The following is a 17204-nucleotide window of genomic DNA, read 5'->3' as shown; positions in this document are numbered from 1 at the left end:
TCTAAAAAAAATTATTTTATTTCTGGAAATCAACTTGCGACCCCCCCTCTCTGGCTCGCGACCACCCTGTGGGTCCCGACCCCCACTTTGGGAATCACTGTTCTAGAGGACTCAAACAAATATGAATTTGGAACAATGCCAATCAAAATGTACCGACATATTAAAGTTAACAAAAGCTGATTTATAATTGATTTGAAGGTCGATCTAACACCGATTGTGGAATATTTAATGGAACAGTTATCCAATGCACACCATGTAGATGTACGAAAATCATGTCAAAGAAAAAGCAGTGGAGGTTGGACATTTGTCTTGCATTCTTGACAAAGTCCCATGACTAAAACGAGATTGATGAAAGTAGAAATTTCAGAAATGAATACACATTTTCTACCCACAGGCCATCTCTCTGATGAACAGCTGACTACTGACCCACAGTGTCAGGTTCAAATTCTGGCCAATAACCCAGTAACACGGTCTCTACAGCACCTGTTCACTGGTTCCACTATTATTCCATTTATTTAGTATTTATTCATCATTCTCATTCTCATATCTCACTTATTATCCATTATTTATTCATCATTCTCATTTCCTATTTCAGAACTGTTCATAATGTTCATACTGTTCATATTGTAATATAATAACTTAATACTATTTATCCCAGTACCCTTTGCACTATGTTCCACATTTAAATAATTTTTATTGGTCTCTTCATTGCACTCATCTCTCTACATTGTTTCTGTTTAGTGTGTCTATATTAGTGTGTATATATTGTTTGTTGGGTTGATTGTTTTGAATGTGTAAGCACATTGTGAGCAACTATGCTCCAAAGGAAAATTCCTCGTATGTGTCTTCACACCTGGTCAATAAAGGTGATTCTGATTCTGATTCTGAAACCTGGGCAAATTAAACAGCATGCCAATAGAGGAGGGTGAGAAAAGACTGGAGCGTTGTTTGTAATTTGGGTTAACTGGTCCTGTTTTGCATTAATAAACTAAACTTTTGTAATTGGTCTGTTTGAACTTTTCTCCAAAAACTTGGCAGTTAGACGCACACTAGATAATGTCCTGTTTGTTTTTTAGTACCAATGAACACATCATGAACATTCACCCGAATATTCGAGTAAGACTTCCATATGTTTAGTTCAACAACACAAGTACAGTAGATCTCTTTTCAACCTTTCCAGAGAGGTTGCCATGAAGCTCCAGTAGCACGGCGGGAAACAACACAGTGGGAGGATGGGTTGTTTTCTCAGCATGAGTCGGTTTAAAAAAGATGGAATAGATGAAAGAAGCAATTTGGCAAATGGTACGGCACAGAAATTACACGGTGTGAGAGATGATTGCCTGCCTGGAGGTGTGATGAAAGGACCCCAAGAAAGGGTGGCATGACAGAGTTAGATTTTGACTTTATGTATGACCTTACCATCGCAGGTGTGTGTGTTACACAGGGCCTCCTCAGTGTGTAGTCCGATGCAGATGTCCCCTCCATTAGTGGGTGCAGGGCTGTTACACGAGCGTGTGCGTTGATAGTGACCGCCACCACAACCAACTGAGCACTGAGACCAAGACGACCAGCAGGACCATGCGCCTTTTACTGTGATACACACACAAACAATGGCCATTTTAATGGTCAGTCTTTAGAGACTTGCATCACAACTTCAACCTGTCAAACGGCCTTTAGATTTTCTCACACACTCCCCAGTGTGCCTCTCAATCTGTATATGTCAGTCTCTTCATGGACACCCATTGCGCCGTATTCTTTTTTTATAATTATTTTTATTATTTCTTGCACCATGTTCTTGATCCAAGCACCAACTTTAGATCTCCATGTAGGTCTCCATTTTCTTCCAGATGAGAGCTATAATGTGCCTGTCAAATCAATATATTTATATTCTTGGGATTTCAGACTCAGATTTGGCACAGCAAAATCATCTCAGAGTCAAGTGGAATATTCATAGACAAGATGAACAGTTTTATTGATGAAAATATTTAGACTTTGTGTAGACTTTTACCCCAAGGCTGGATGTATCCATAACCAACCTGTTGGAGCCCAGCTGGTGAAGCTGGCCTAAAGGAGACTTACTAACAACCACATAAGTGCAATAATAATGGATGTCCTACAAACAATAAAAACATTCTGTCTGACAGTTCACAGAATTTACTTTGTCTTCATGTGAAGAATTATACACATTTTCTGGTCTTACTGGACCCTACTGTTGCACACACATGCTTTTTAAAGACATGTTCCCACTATCTATGTTATGTTGTTTTAATAAATGTCTATTTGGGGATTTACACTTGTTCTGATCATATCCTACTTTGTCTTTGCTTTGTCCTAGCTTACTGTTGCATTGATTTAGTCTTCCCATATGGGCCGTTAATGTTTAATCGGATCAAATCAGAAGAGCGTGACTGACTAATTGACTGGGTGGTCGACTGGTGGATGAGAAGCGATGTTGCCAGGTAACGTCACAGTGCTGTAGAATTCTCTATTAGCTCAGCAGAGTAGTGTGATAGAGAGTGAGGCATGCTGTGACCACTTAACTCCGACTAGCTCTCATAGCCAGCCACCGCTCTGCCTGACTGACTTTTTTACTAACTCGTGGTTTACCTGAGTGTCTAACTCACTGACACTGTTTTTATGCCTGTCGTCCAGTGTGGCTGATTTATGTTGAGAAATTTAAAAGCCACACACACACCAAACGCAGGACCCAAACGCAGAGATATCTGCTATCTCCGTCTCTCAGTGTGCATGTATTTACTTTATGAACCCATAATATACTGAAGAAGTTAGAAAAAAACAATAACTGACTTTATCTGTACTCTATTTGAGTGTTTATAACTTCCGCCATTCAAGTTGTATTAGAGAAACTGTTGAACTACATGATTGTAAAAAACAGCACATGAAGTTTTAATATCTTCAAACTCATTTAAGGCTGCCAACTCTCATGAAGTTCTCTAAAGACTTTGATTGATCAGTATGTCCCTTAAATCCGACAGTGCCAAATATGCAATTATAGTAATAAAAAAAGTCTTTGAAATCAAAATCGGAATAAACACCAATTCATTTTTTTATGTGTTGTTTTTTAAATAATTAGCCCTAAATAAGCATGAAGATCATGTTTTTGGAGTGTCTGTACTCACCTGGACATGCCTGGACGTTGCAGTCCTGGTACTCCACAGGTGACCCATGGCATGCAACAGGGGCGCTCTTCCCCTCTGGTCCGCTGCAGCTTCGTCGTCGGGTACGGTAGCCTTTAGCACAGCTCTGGGAGCAGCTGGACCAGGTTTCCCATGATGACCAGCCAGCACCCGCCACTCTCACCAGTGGTGTCTTCAGGAGCTCCTCGACAAGGGCTACGGAGAGAAGAAAGAGCGAGTAAAAAGGAAAAGAAAACAGTTCCAGGTTATATAAAAGTCACAGAAAGAAATATATGCAGTGCTGTCAGATAAAGAGAACTTAAAGAGAGATGTGAAGCATGGAGATTATTTGAGCGTATGTCACACAGTGTATCTGACTTTGCCAGCAGTCATATTTCATTGTCTGTCTCAAACTCTCTGTGTCTCTGTGTCTGTGTCTCTCATGCGTTCCACAGTTGCCTGCTGTTGGTGTTTCATCACTTTGTCAGAGTCGATGCGGCCCCCCACGAGGCTGACAGGGGAAGACAAGTAATCGATTCAGGAGAGGGGGGCATGAAAATGGCACCGGTGGAGAGCAGTGGACCGTGACACTGTGTAGCTCTTGGTCTGTGTGTACATGGAAGTGCTGGACTGTGACCCCGTCACTAACAGCATGTAGGGAAGCTAACAGGTCTAACGGGAGCGCCCTTTCAACATGTTATGCCAGTAGTGGAAGAAATCTTAGCACACTGCTGCATTCTCACTGTGTTGGTACAGGAGTGAGTATTTTTGTGTTTGGTGACTGTGCAGTACTGTATGACAGAAAGCTCAGCAAAGGTAAACAAACACTTGACTACTAGGTATAGATAAAAGTATGTACAGTATATAAAATAAAATAAATTATACTGTATATATATGTATATATATATATATATATATATATATATATCATATAAGGTATTTCATTTATACTATTTTATTTAATGGGGAAATTTCAATTTACACTCTGTTGTTACTCTACACACATGCCTGAAATACACACACGCTCAGGTCCTTTACATGCACTAATGGCTGACATGACTTTTTTATCCTTTTTTTCATTAAACTATACTATGACATTCTCAAAAAAAACTTAAACTTCCACTTTTGTTTAATACATCACATAAAACAAAAATTCAAACTAAATAAAACCATTCACACTTTTCCATGTATTCTCACTACTTCACCTTCTTCTCACGCAGTCATGCGAGCAATCTAGTATATATACTGTAATCTACAGTATATATATACTGTAGATCTACAGTATATACAGTTATACAGTAAGACAATAGTGCAAATGGTGCTGGAATAATTAATTAATTATTGGTATAGCAGGTTGCTTATCCAATCCAATCCAACTGTATTTGTAAAGCACATTTAAAACCAGGCTGACCATTGTGCTGGACATTAACATGCTTTTAAATACGCAAATAACAAAACAACCATTTAAAACAAATAACAGATTAGAAAAATAAAATGCAGAATACAACTCTCAAGCAGGTTTAAAGGCCAATGAATAAAAGTGAGTTTTAAAAATCTGAAGGCTAGGGGCCGATCTGACATGAAGAGGCAAGTCATTCCAAAGCCTCGGGGCCACAACTGAGAACGCTCAATCTCCTCTATTGTTGAGCCTCGTTCTAGGGACAACAAGGAGTAGCTAACTTACTCAGTATATACCTGAGTTAGGTGGATATGACAGTTTAAACAGTATGTTTGACAGATATTAACCTGTTTAAATGGTGTATTTGATACTATAAAATACTGTATATATACTTTATTCTGAAGGTGGGTGTTATTGCACATTATCCTATTGACATTTCCCCACACATGCACTAAAAAAGCTGGTTAACTTACTATCTGTCTCGCAGGGTGCTGTACCATCGTTGGGACAGAAGCGTGTCTCCACCTTCCTGCGTCCAATCTGCAGCTTGTGGGAATCAGACAGGTGGGCCCGGCACATGTAGCGCATCCTTTGCTCCTGACGAGCTCCCCCCTGAGTCACATTGACAGGCAGCCAGGGGGTCCAAGGTGTGTTCCTCTTTACCTCTGGACACACTTCCAGGTTACAGGCCTTGTACTCCTGAATGAGAAGGTGGCAGAAGTCAGGGCTGCAGTGCCGTACATTTTTATTGTGTGAATGCTTATTCAGCAGCATTATTACTACATCCACGGATTATGCTATGACTTTTTTTTGACATAATATAGTTTTATTTTTTACAACATACCATACTATGACTTTTTACGAAATTCTATGCTTTGACTGTGTTCATCCTAAATTCTTTGGTGGTTTAGTGGTTACCACTGCTCCAACAAGAGACTGCAAACACTGACCCAGGTTTCATGATGTTTTTTTGGACATACAGTACTATAACGTTTTTATGACTTTTTTCAACATACTATACTATGACTTTGTTATCACTTTTTCAACATATTATACTACATTTTTAAATTTGTTTGGGCCATTTTAGGCCTTTATTTGATAGGACAGCTTAGACATGAAAGGAGAGAGAAAGAGTGAATGACGTAAGGCAAAGGGCGCAGGTTGGAATTAAACTGGCGGCCGCTACAGCAAGGACTCAGTTTCTGTACATGGGGTGCACATTCCACCAGGTGAGCTACTTTTAATTTCTTTTTGACATACTATACTATGAGTTTTTTAGGACTTTATCCACATCATACTATGACTTTTTAATGCTTTCTTTTGCCATACTATACTTTGACATTTTTCGACATACCATACCACTTTTAAATGGTGTTTTTGAATATGCCATACTATGATTTTTTAACCATTTTTTCAACATAATTTAATTAAATTAATTAAAAAAAATGTTTTTTGAATTTTAATTTTAATTTATACTCATTATTGATATCCAATGGGGAAATTTCAATTTACCCTCTGTTGTTACTCTACACACATGCCTGAAATACACACACGCTCAGGTCCTATACATTTTATCCTTTTTTTCATTAAACTATACTATGACATTCTCAAAAAATACTTAAAACATTCCACTTTTGTTTAATACATTACATAGAATAAACAATACATTCAAACTAAATAAAACCATTCACACTTTTCCATGTATTCTCACTACTTCACCTTCTTCTAACGCAGTTATGCGAACAATCTAGTTTAGCTGTAGCAATTCAGGTTTTCAGCATTCTTAAGCATTTTCTGCAGTTCATCCTTTTAAACTAAGACTAAATGTGTAAAAGCTCAAAGATTCTAGATACACATCTTTGATTAAAGAACAATGTGATGATTATTTTGCTTACTAGCAGTGTTTGTTTTAGGGGTGGTACTTCTAAAGAGCTCAACTCGGCAACTTGTGTTTGTGATATTTATATTTGTTGTGTACATATGGACATTTGGACTGATGTTGGTGGTAGATGGGGAGATCCAGGGGTATTAGGACAAATAGAATCTATCATTGAGGAGTTTAAAGAAACTCTGTCCCATTAGTTTTAGAGATATTTATCTCAAGGTGTTGATTGAGATAGATTTTTTACATCAATCTTTAAAATGAGATACATTTTATACCAATCTCTGATCCTACATAAAATGACAAACGATGGTGTTTCCTGTTCTGCTAATATAAACTGTTTGTATGTGTATGGAGATACTGAAACAGACATTTTTCTTTTTCTGTTGAAAACTGAAGTCCAGGTGGTCCCCAGAGACTGTCAATCATCACACAGTGACAAAAACATCTTGTATTTTTAAAAATAAAAGGATTTTTGTTTTTCACGACACAGACTTCATTGACATTTAAAAGACCTTTATTTTGTAAACAACTAGGCTAAATGTGGACATGCTATCACTGTGCTGACACCAGCGGAGTCACTCACTGTAAGGAGAGAAAATCTGGAATCTGTGTGTATTTATGTCTGCTGTCATTATAGCTCACCTTTGTAACGATTTACTGTCACTTCATTAAAGTGCCGCCTAAGTTCAGCCTCCAACACAGAGGATCAACACATACTGTATAGATAAACATTTCCTTACAAAGGCAAATGTTGGCTCACAAGCCTACAAGCTCTGTCGGAGGCAAAGAGACGGACTCTACTGAGCTTAACAGATGTTCTTCTGTCTTGGTTTGTTTATCTGGGTGTGTATTTGTGTGTTTCCTACCAATGCACATCCTGGGCAGCTGTTGCCATTTTCACAGATGCGGACCCTGGAGTGAACACCTCCCCCACACTCCGTGTTGCACTTGGTCCAGGAGCCCCATGGGGACCAGAAGATGGGCTGGGGGCAGGAAACCCCTTCATTGCAGAACCTATGGAGATGGCAGTGGTGGGAGAGCAGGTGAAAGAGATTAGGAATTGAAACTTGACTTAGACTTTTCCCTACTCAGGACTTGGTTGTCTAATGAGACGTTAAAGTTAAAGCATTCTGGTCTCAAGTGACCATTATACCGTAGTACTGATGGGTTTGATCTGAGGAGGGAGATTCTACTTTGGGATTCTATCGAGCTCATTATTCGACTGGGAAAATTTAAATCATTGCAGTCTTCAGAGAATCAAAGTTTGGAGAGTAACTTTATGAATACTTCTCCTCACCTCTCTTCCCTGCTCGGCCCCACACACACACGGCCACCATGTCTGGGTGAGGGGTTGTTACAAGAACGCTGGCGAAGCTCGAAGCCCGTACCACAGGTTGTGCTGCACTGTCCCCATGACGACCAGGGCGTCCAGCCTCCATTTCTATGGCAACAGACACATGGAAAAGTATTAGCAACCTATTTCCGATTGGTTCCAAAGCCTCCATAATTATTCACCGGTGCTTTTAGTGTTATTCTTTCACAGGATGTTCTCTAATGCTAAAGGGAAGAAAAAAAGTGCCTTTTAGCTTACTCTAATCATTACTCTGATTCTGAGCTTCTGGAAACAGAAATGCAAACACACACACAGGGAGCCCATTCTGACTGGGAAACAATTTGCTTAAGTGCTATGTTCCTGGGTAGCACTTCTCATGATTTAATTGCCACTTTCTGCAAAAGCACAATTTAATTCTGACACCAAGGCTTAAATCTAGCATAGCTATCCGATGGGATGAAGGTGTCGAAGCTCTTTGTCTGTGCTCTGCTCTCTGTAAGGCTGATTGGCCAATTCACCTGCAGACAGAGCCGAGGAGAGGAGTCACCTGGATGTCACCTACATTTTCTAACAAGGTCCCTCATGTTCATGATTTTTCTGTCAGAGTGTAAATTGAGCCCTGAGGTGGATGTTTCAAAGTCAGTCAGGACGTTGCTGGTACAATAGCAGTTTAAGAAATTATGTTATATTATAGAAGTCATGTGATGAGTTCTCATTTGCAAAATTACAGGTTTTATGTGCTCAATCATAGCATTGTAATAGTGTGTAACTTGACAATGTCAAGTGTGCTGAGCCACAAGACATCATTCACCCAACCCAAATGTCCACTATGTTTTTATTTATGATATACTGTAGATCTTAAGCTAAAATGTAGTAAATCCACAGCTTCAGCTTTGTTTTAGGCAACGCAACTTTATTTTATGAAGAATTTGTTGCATCAGAGTAACAGTTAAAACACAATAAAGAGAAAAATAAAATCAATTTAAAAAGTAAAATATAATAAAATTCAAATAGACAAAAACAAGAACAGATGGAAATACCAATTAAAAGAATGTGCTGCAGTGTTTAGGAAGACAGGACAATAGACTGTTAAAAATAATTTACCATGCTGGAGAGAAGTAATGAATGAGTTTCTCTAAATCTAAATCTCGTGTGGATGTAATACTTTTAGTTCTATTTTTTTGTTTTACATAATAAAAAGGCAGATATAGGTACTGTCTTGAGGTGACGTGAAAACTGGTTTCATAACACTAAGATTTCTAGATTTTACTCCTCATAGTTCTGCAATCAAGCTTTAGAATAACATTGAGTCTTTCCCTCTTTTCCTCTAATAATTGTGTTATTGTCCTTTTTTCATTGATTGAAAACATCTTTCCAACTAGGGCATTCATAGTTAAATTGTAGCCGTTATATTATAATTTCTTAATACCATAGGCCTGTGATTAAACACATGAAAGATCAATTGATTGTTATAGTAAAAATATTATATATTGTTTATATGTGTTTCTTTCCCTACCTCGAGCAGTTGGAGACTTCAATGCTGGGGCCCTCACAAGTTTTGCCTCCACATCGAGGTGCAGGGCTGTCACAAGACCTGGAGCGACACAAACAGGAGCTCACACCATCTACATCATCATCATTGTTGCAGGGTTGCCATGGCGCCCAAGTCCCAAAGCCACCATTGATGGTTTGGTTCCGCAGCTGGAAAACAAACGTCAGCAAACGTGAGCCGGGGCTCCTCCACCATTCAACACTCAGTGCTTAGAGTTTATAGTATGTGTAGTTTTAGAGTTGTGCTGCCAGACAGGATGGAGAGGGAGTTTTCAGAAGATTAAAGGGGAACACATTTACTGCAATTCACTTTGCTTTAGCCAAATTCAATCCAGTTGATCTTAGTGCAATCTAATCCATTTCCCTTCAGTCCAATTCACCTTCCTTCCTTCTTCTACTGCTCCTGTATCCTGTCCGACCCACACAGACGTAGTTAGTCATGGGTGATATCAACGACTTTGACATGTGAAAGATTGCATCATCAGGGCGCCTGGGTCTTACGGGTCCCATGACAGATGTGACACCGTGTTAGCCCTTCTTACAGGAAGTGCTGCAGTGACGTTACTCTTACCGGACAAACAGTGATGTTCTGCTTCCACTGGCTCATGTTGGAGCTGTCCTCCAGTGTGGTGCATCTGCGCTGCCTGAAGTCCCAGCCACAGTAGGGGTCCCTCGCCTCCAAGCACAGCCTGCAGCGCGCAGGAGAGAGGAGACGGGAGGAAGACTGCATTGTCAGCAAAGTAAGTAGTTTAATTTTTGAATTAAGACCGTGAACATTAATGAACGTGAAGTAAAATAGACTTTTTGTCTGACCTGCACATTTTATTATCTGTATTCCCTGAACAGATGTAGCAATCACCCTTAAATAGCGAAAAAAAATAAAAATAAATTAACGTGATCAAGAAATATCTAAGTACAACTTTACGCCCAGTTTTAAAGGGGGTGTCCTTGAAATTCTGAAAAAGAGCAGACTGGGACTGTCTCAGCTCACAGACCGTTCCTCAATACGTTAAATACCTACGTTTATGCGGCTATCAAAACAAAAAACAATAAAGAACAGAACAAAGAACTTCACACAAGAGTTACACATTACGCGAGTTACGTAGTTTCACAAATTTTTCTTGAGAAAAAAGCCAAAGACTTGCAATTGCAATGGACACTTTAAACAAGAAATAGAATAAATTGAAAATACAGTAGTTGACCGTATGTGTGGAACTAAAAAAAAAAAAATCAGATTTAGTGTTAAGTTTCTTTCTTCTAAATAAATAAAAATAGAAATGCATAAAATTAATCAAAAGGCAAATAATTCATAAAAAAAGAAGTTAAAAATGCTGTAAAGACAAAGCGAGGGCACCACTGGCTATGATGAAGACATAGCTAAACCTACAGCCCTTCTGTACCATACCATACTATACACGCAATAAAAAATCTTTTTTAAAATAACAGAACCATACTTTTCTGTGCCATGTTCCTCCCTCTATTCTCACACAAACACTATACACGGTACATCACCCAAACAGTGATTAAATATTTGTAAGCTCCTCCAGTAAAACAAAAGCTTAATGATGGCTAATTAAATCTAAAGCTGTTAATGACGAAGCTAAGCTGCCAGAGCTGATCCGGATGCCTCAGGAACGCCGAAAAAAAGGCATCAACTGAATAACCCCTCACTCTCTCTAAAAGACTCCCCTTCACTTTCTGCCTCCCTTCATCTCCTTGATATCCACCTTTTGTCTCTCTATTTCTTTAACTATCCTTCCTCACTCTGATCCTACTGCTTCTTCTTCTTGACCCATCACAACGTTGTAAGAGTCCTTCCTCCTTTCTCTGTATTCAGCTGAAAGCAGTGATTCTTCTTGTTGTTGTGTTTTTTTCTTTCCTGGCACATATACTTTCCCGGTTTATTTGAAGAGCCCTGTAGTGTTTTAGCTTGGAGGTTGAGGAATCTCCAAGTGTTGATACAGCTCTCTTTGCCAGGTCTGTAGCTCTGTGGTGAACCCAAGGTCGGCTTCGATCCAATAAAGACATTACTGCTTAGCCAGCACATCAGAGGTGACCCCCACAGACAAAGAGTAACAAGCAAAGGAGGGAAAAGAAGAGAGGCCATGTTCTCTGGTGATCTGTGACACATGGAAGAGGACAAGTTCCTTTATTCCTTCCTTCATTCACCGCTAACCTTCTTTTACAGGTTTTTTTTCAATTGCTAAACAACACAGCAGCAGTTCATATGGACCAAACTATTTCGTTTTTCATTACTTGAACACAGTTTTCAAAACTCTAAAAGCTTATCCCGTGATTTCAACCACACTGGACTTACAGCACTTTGTTCAAATGCTAACACACTGCTGTCAAAACTGTTAACCACACATTTAAAACAGAATGGATTTCAGCCTGGTGCATTTCAAACACTGCTGATTGCAATTTTAGTTCAATGTCTAAGCAAGTGTCTTGTTAGTGAACACATACTGTGTGTGTGTGTGTGTGTGTGTGTGTGTTGTGTGTGGTGTGTATGTATGTGTGTGTATATACATATATGGAAAGTTCACAAGATTTTTCGGGAATTAAAGAAACACCAAATAACAATGAAACAGTTACACATTGTATCGTTTTAAAGAAACAGGTGAAAGAGAAAAGATATCAATATGTCCAGGTAAGATGTCTGAGGTAACGTCCACAGTTAAAAAAAATGGGAAAAAACACTTCCTTTACTGTAGTAAAACTGTGCACTTACTGTTTTCACAAAGTAATGGAGGTGTAAGAAAAGGGAACTTCTGAAAACAGGTATACCCTTTTGAAAAAGGATAACTAATCATGTGTTACCTTTCTGAAAGAGAGTAACTACATTTCTGAAAAAAAGGTAACTACTCTTCTAAAAAACAGTAACTACCCTTCTGAAAAAGGCTAACTACCCTCCTGAAAAAGGCTAACTACCCTTCTGAAAAAGGCTAACTACCCTTCTGAAAAAGGCTAACTACCCTTCTGAAAAAGGGTAACTACCCTCTGAAAAAGGGTAACTACCCTTCTGAAAAAGGGTAACTACCCTTCTGAAAAAGGGTAACTACCCTTCTGAAAAAGGGTAACTACCCTTCTGAAAAAGGGTAACTACCCTCCTGAAAAAGGCTAACTACCCTTCTGAAAAAGGCTAACTACCCTTCTGAAAAAGGCTAACTACCCTTCTGAAAAAGGGTAACTACCCTCTGAAAAAGGCTAACTACCCTCCTAAAAAGGGTAACTACCCTTCTGAAAAAGGCTAACTACCCTTCTGAAAAAGGGTAACTACCCTCTTAAAAAAGGGTAACTACCCTTCTGAAAAAGGGTAACTACCCTTCTGAAAAAGGGTAACTACCCTCCTGAAAAAGGGTAACTTCCCTTCTGAAAAACAGTAACTACCCTTTTGGAAAAAGGGTAACTATATTACAAAATAAAAATGTATATCTATTACTGTAACTGTAGTTTTTTTTGTGTGCCTTGTTTACTGGTATAAAATAAAATAAAATAAAATAATTTCACTCTTTTCTTGAAGAAAATATTGTTTGGGTAAAGTCACTGAAATTATTCAAACTGTAAAGATGAAAATTAGTATTTTCTGTATTGGAATGAGTTTTGCAGGGGATGTGAACTGTTTAGCTCAGGTGACAGCTCATATGGTATTGTAGATTGTGCTTAGAGTTTTGCACATGTGGTTTCAGTGTTGACCAGTGTCCTTTAGCAATTGTAAAAAACTTCAATTAAGCGACCCTATTATAGGAACGCCAGATGCAATTTCCGATACAGATGAAACAATAATCATAATGAGGTCAGCCACAAATTCACAGTTCAGTGAACCCAATAGTTCATTTGAAATGGCGGAGGGAGGAGCTTGTCTTCATTCAAGGCACGCACACACACACACCACACACACACACGTTTGTGGCACTATCTTTGTGGGGAACTATAGTTGATACAATGCATTCCCTAGCTCCTTACCCTCATCCCTACTAAATGCCTAACCTTAACCCTAACCCTCCCTAACCATAACCTAATTGTAACCCTAATCCTAAAACCAAGTCTTAACCTCAAACAGCTCTTTAAAGTTGTGGGGTCCAGGATTTTGGCCCCACAAAGCTGTCTGGACCCCCACAAGTATACTGAACTCCAGGTTTTTGGACCCCACTGATACAGTTAGACAACACAGATCAGCTAAGTTGAACAATTAATGTGTGCAAAGATGGAATAAATAATGTTGGATGAAAGGGAAAGGTGGAAAAAATTTGAGGCCTAATTAGTTCTGGGTAAAGTGTGCCGACAGGCAGACTGGGAGGCTTAGGACCTCAGGGAAAGAATGGGTTGGTCCTGGATTCACCCTGTTTGCAGTAATTAAGAGAAAAATGCTGATCAACATATGAAAAAAGAGGAATACATCTAACGCCGTTCATGGTGGAAGCTCTAAAGACCAACAGAAAATGTATCAACTGGAAAGAAATGCTGAGAAATTGATTGCAGTACAGGTGAGGATAGGGGTTAATGATGTGGGGCAAGATATGCCCACAGCTGCAGGCACATGTAGCACAGACACCTAAAACACAAAGTACGCTAATACTTTGTCTCAGATCTGTACTATACTGCACTGTATGGCCAAACGTTGCGTTAGATGAACAATGGAACAAAGTAGCTGCACAGAGCTGCAACACATTCAATAAAATTGTAGATGATAGTGAAACAGCTAAAACTAAATCTTGGAAAACAAAAAAGGTATTGAGTCTTTGGCGAAACATTTTGCTCTGTCTTTGTTAAGTTTAAACAGTGGCAGTTGGATTGACATCAATATATATTGCATAATTTTTTGTTTGTGCAAAACAGTAAAGTACATTGATTTCGTTTGTACGAACTGCAAAAACTGCATAGTATGACACACAGTATATAGAATACAAACTTCATTTTGCTGATATTAGATGACGGATTGGGACACAGTACAAGTTCGCAGTCTCAGTATTTTCTCCAATAATTTCCTTCACCTAAGGCCATTTAATAAATAAAGATTTACTGTTGGAGACAAAAAAGGCATAAAGGCATTTAAATCCTACTCTGACCTTTCTGCAGCTGCATGAAACACCAGCCAAGCGCTCTCAGTGCCTTTCTGTCCTGATGGCGCGTTGTTTTCAAAAACAGGACCACTGTAAAAGTCAATTAGAGGCAGTGTGGGCGGAGAGAGGGCAGGGAGATGGGAATAAAAAAGCTAATTTGTGTAACAGAGGGATGTCAGCTCAAACAGGAAGCTGAGTGTGCAGATGACACAGGAATGTGAGGGATCTAAACTGTGTGAGAGAGATACTGTGTGTGTGTGTGTGTGTGTGTGTGTGTGTGTGTGTGTGTGTGTGTGTGTGGTGTGTGTGTGTGTGTGTGTGTGTGTGTGTGTGCATATGTGAGTGTGACGGAGCAAGAGAAAGAGAGTGTACATAATCCAGTGTATTTTCTAAATACTCCCCCGTCTTTGTACTGTGGGTGTGCCACTATGTGTGAGAGCATAGCTTTGACAAGTCCGCAGGGACTAGGCAGATATTTAATTCAGCAGTGTGCATGCCCAGTGGCACACTATATCAAAATAGAGAAGCCATGGAAGATGGCCGGTTAAATTTTAAACAGACAAGCGACAAACCCCTCCAGCCTATAAAACAACATGTCTAGTAGAGTGGCATCGGAAGATAAATCTGACAGATTCTCTGTGTAAGGGTGTAATTGTCATTTTCAATTGTTTGTGAATGGTGTAAAAACCAGTGTCTCCTTTTATTACATGCCCCTTAACAACTAGACATTAAAACAATAGTTCACTTCGCCTTTAATAGCTGGCTGTCAGTGTATAATTGCAGATATGATTACCAGAACTGATAAATTATGGATTGGAATCAGCCATTATTAGCTGTAGCGCTGACACTCTGGAGATACATTAGCAAAAGCTGTCTGAAGGGTCTGACTCAGTTAAACATATGTCTGCAGACGCCGGCCTCTTGCCATCTCTCCACAATAAGTGATGGCATTTCTTGCAGCCGCTCTCAAGAGACTACCAGTGACAGGCTCCCAGTTCTCATCCTCTCTCCAGGGGAGAGAGCCCATCCCAGGGGATTTTGCCCCCGCTGTGCTGGTCTGAGTTGGCCATGTAGGAAGTCTGCTGATGATGAATCAGAAACACAGAGAACTCCGGCTAGCACTCAGCGCTAATACATCCAATTAAGCCCAGTTGGAGTCAGCCTGAAGACTGATGGTGCTGGGTGAGATGTGAGATGTGAGATGGCTGTCTGCCAAAAATGCCTGCTGTTCTCCATGTAAAACCTTAGCCCCTGATGAATAAAAGGAGCTGCATCATCACCGAGAAATAATGGGAGGCATAGACAGGCCACAATATTTTCTGGTGCTTTGTGAATAGAAAGGCGCTTTACAAATAAAACATATTATTATTATAATTATTATTAAGACGGGGGGGGGGGGGGGGGGAGAGAGAAAATATGTATATTTAAAAGCAAGGAAATAGATGGCTGATACATGAATACCACGAAACTGACAGAGATTAGAAAACAAAAATGTAAACAGAGATAACACAAGACAAGAGATCCTAGAGAACAAAAAGCAAGAGAGGTGAAATTGGGAAAAGCAGTGAAAATCACTGCAGGAGTTTGATATGATTATATAAATTTAGTTAAATCCTCTAAACCCAGTATGGCATCTGCTTTGCGGGGGGCCACTCTAATGAATCCCTTATTTACTATGTTTCAACATTTATAACCAAGTTAAGTTATGAGAATCAATGGAAATATGTAGTAAACTATTGTTGTTTGAAAAGACTGAAGCACTACAGTTTTGGCAACCTATTTGATGTTTACAAATTGCTTTAGCTGAATAATGGAGAAGTCCTAGTAATGATTAGCTTAAGTCATGGATATGTTATACATTAACTTCTTTGATTCCAACGACTGAAACTGTGGTGACACATCAGCTGGATTGTTTTAAACTAAGACTACCAATAGCACACAAGATAAGACATCTTCCAGGACTTTGGGAGCTCTGTAGAATTGTGTTTTAGAGTGGCAATTATTTTCCTAACCAAACAATATTTGGTCAAATACATACATCCAACACAGCCAAATGTTTTGGTCTTGGTCTTTTTATCAATTTACTCACAAAATAAACATCTATTAGCTGCATTTTATATAATCTGCTGCCAGCGTGTGGGCTGAAGTATGTGCCAACAGAAACTGAATTTGAATCATTTATATTTGAATTTGAATTGCTAACCTTGAATAGTGGCATTGAAAAACTGAATTTGAATCACATGATTTGAAAATGTATTGTTTAATTTGAATAATTGCATTGAAAAACTGAATTTGAATAATATAGTTTGAAATTGAATTTATTCGTTTGGAACTGAAATCCAATAAAATATGATCAACAATGAAAATTCAACTCTATATATTGTCACATTCAGTTCTCACAATTCAAATTCAGTTCCCAAAATTCAATTTCAAGTTACAGTGACAGATATGAAGGGTTAAGGAAGAGCAAATGAGCGCAGATCAATAGATAGACAATGTTTATCAAAGTCAAGGATTGGACTGGTCCTTCAGAGGCCAGGCCAGGCTCCTCTGTTATATTTTGGAGAACATGTAAATGGAATAGAAGTTATTTGTGCACGCTGCATTTCAAAACACTGGATGAAATGGTTGTGGAACTGTGAACTGTGCTGTTCAATTTTTTTGTTGAGATGGAGAAGGTGAATCAGCGTCAGTCTGCTTGTAGGAGGAAAATCTACTGTTGGCAACTTTGCCCGCAGTATGCGATGGTATAGGTAACATAACCGACACTAATAGGCTATGATGTAAGCAACAGTCATTATCTCTTATTTATCCCTTGTCAATACATTAAAAACTT

General features: G+C 39.0%; 1 protein-coding gene across 6 annotated transcripts in view; it reads right to left on the bottom strand.

Annotated features, from left to right (window-relative positions):
• Positions 1-17204, bottom strand: part of sema5ba (sema domain, seven thrombospondin repeats (type 1 and type 1-like), transmembrane domain (TM) and short cytoplasmic domain, (semaphorin) 5Ba) — a 165854-nt gene that overhangs the window by 8539 nt on the left and 140111 nt on the right. For all 6 annotated transcript variants that reach the window (XM_032528886.1, XM_032528885.1, XM_032528883.1 and 3 more), the window contains 7 exons: positions 9877-9994; positions 9271-9455; positions 7719-7862; positions 7288-7435; positions 5010-5235; positions 3141-3353; positions 1420-1590 (listed from right to left, as the gene is read on the bottom strand). In XM_032528886.1, coding sequence (XP_032384777.1) covers positions 1420-1590; positions 3141-3353; positions 5010-5235; positions 7288-7435; positions 7719-7862; positions 9271-9455; positions 9877-9994 — 1205 coding nt within the window. The remainder of the gene's footprint in view (positions 1-1419; positions 1591-3140; positions 3354-5009; positions 5236-7287; positions 7436-7718; positions 7863-9270; positions 9456-9876; positions 9995-17204) is intronic.

The sequence above is a fragment of the Etheostoma spectabile genome, chromosome 11 (assembly GCF_008692095.1).
Source record: "Etheostoma spectabile isolate EspeVRDwgs_2016 chromosome 11, UIUC_Espe_1.0, whole genome shotgun sequence".
In the NCBI taxonomy this organism is placed as follows: Eukaryota; Metazoa; Chordata; class Actinopteri; order Perciformes; family Percidae; genus Etheostoma; species Etheostoma spectabile.
The sequence above is the reverse complement of the archived record's forward strand: the minus strand, read 5'-3'. Positions and strand labels throughout refer to the sequence as shown.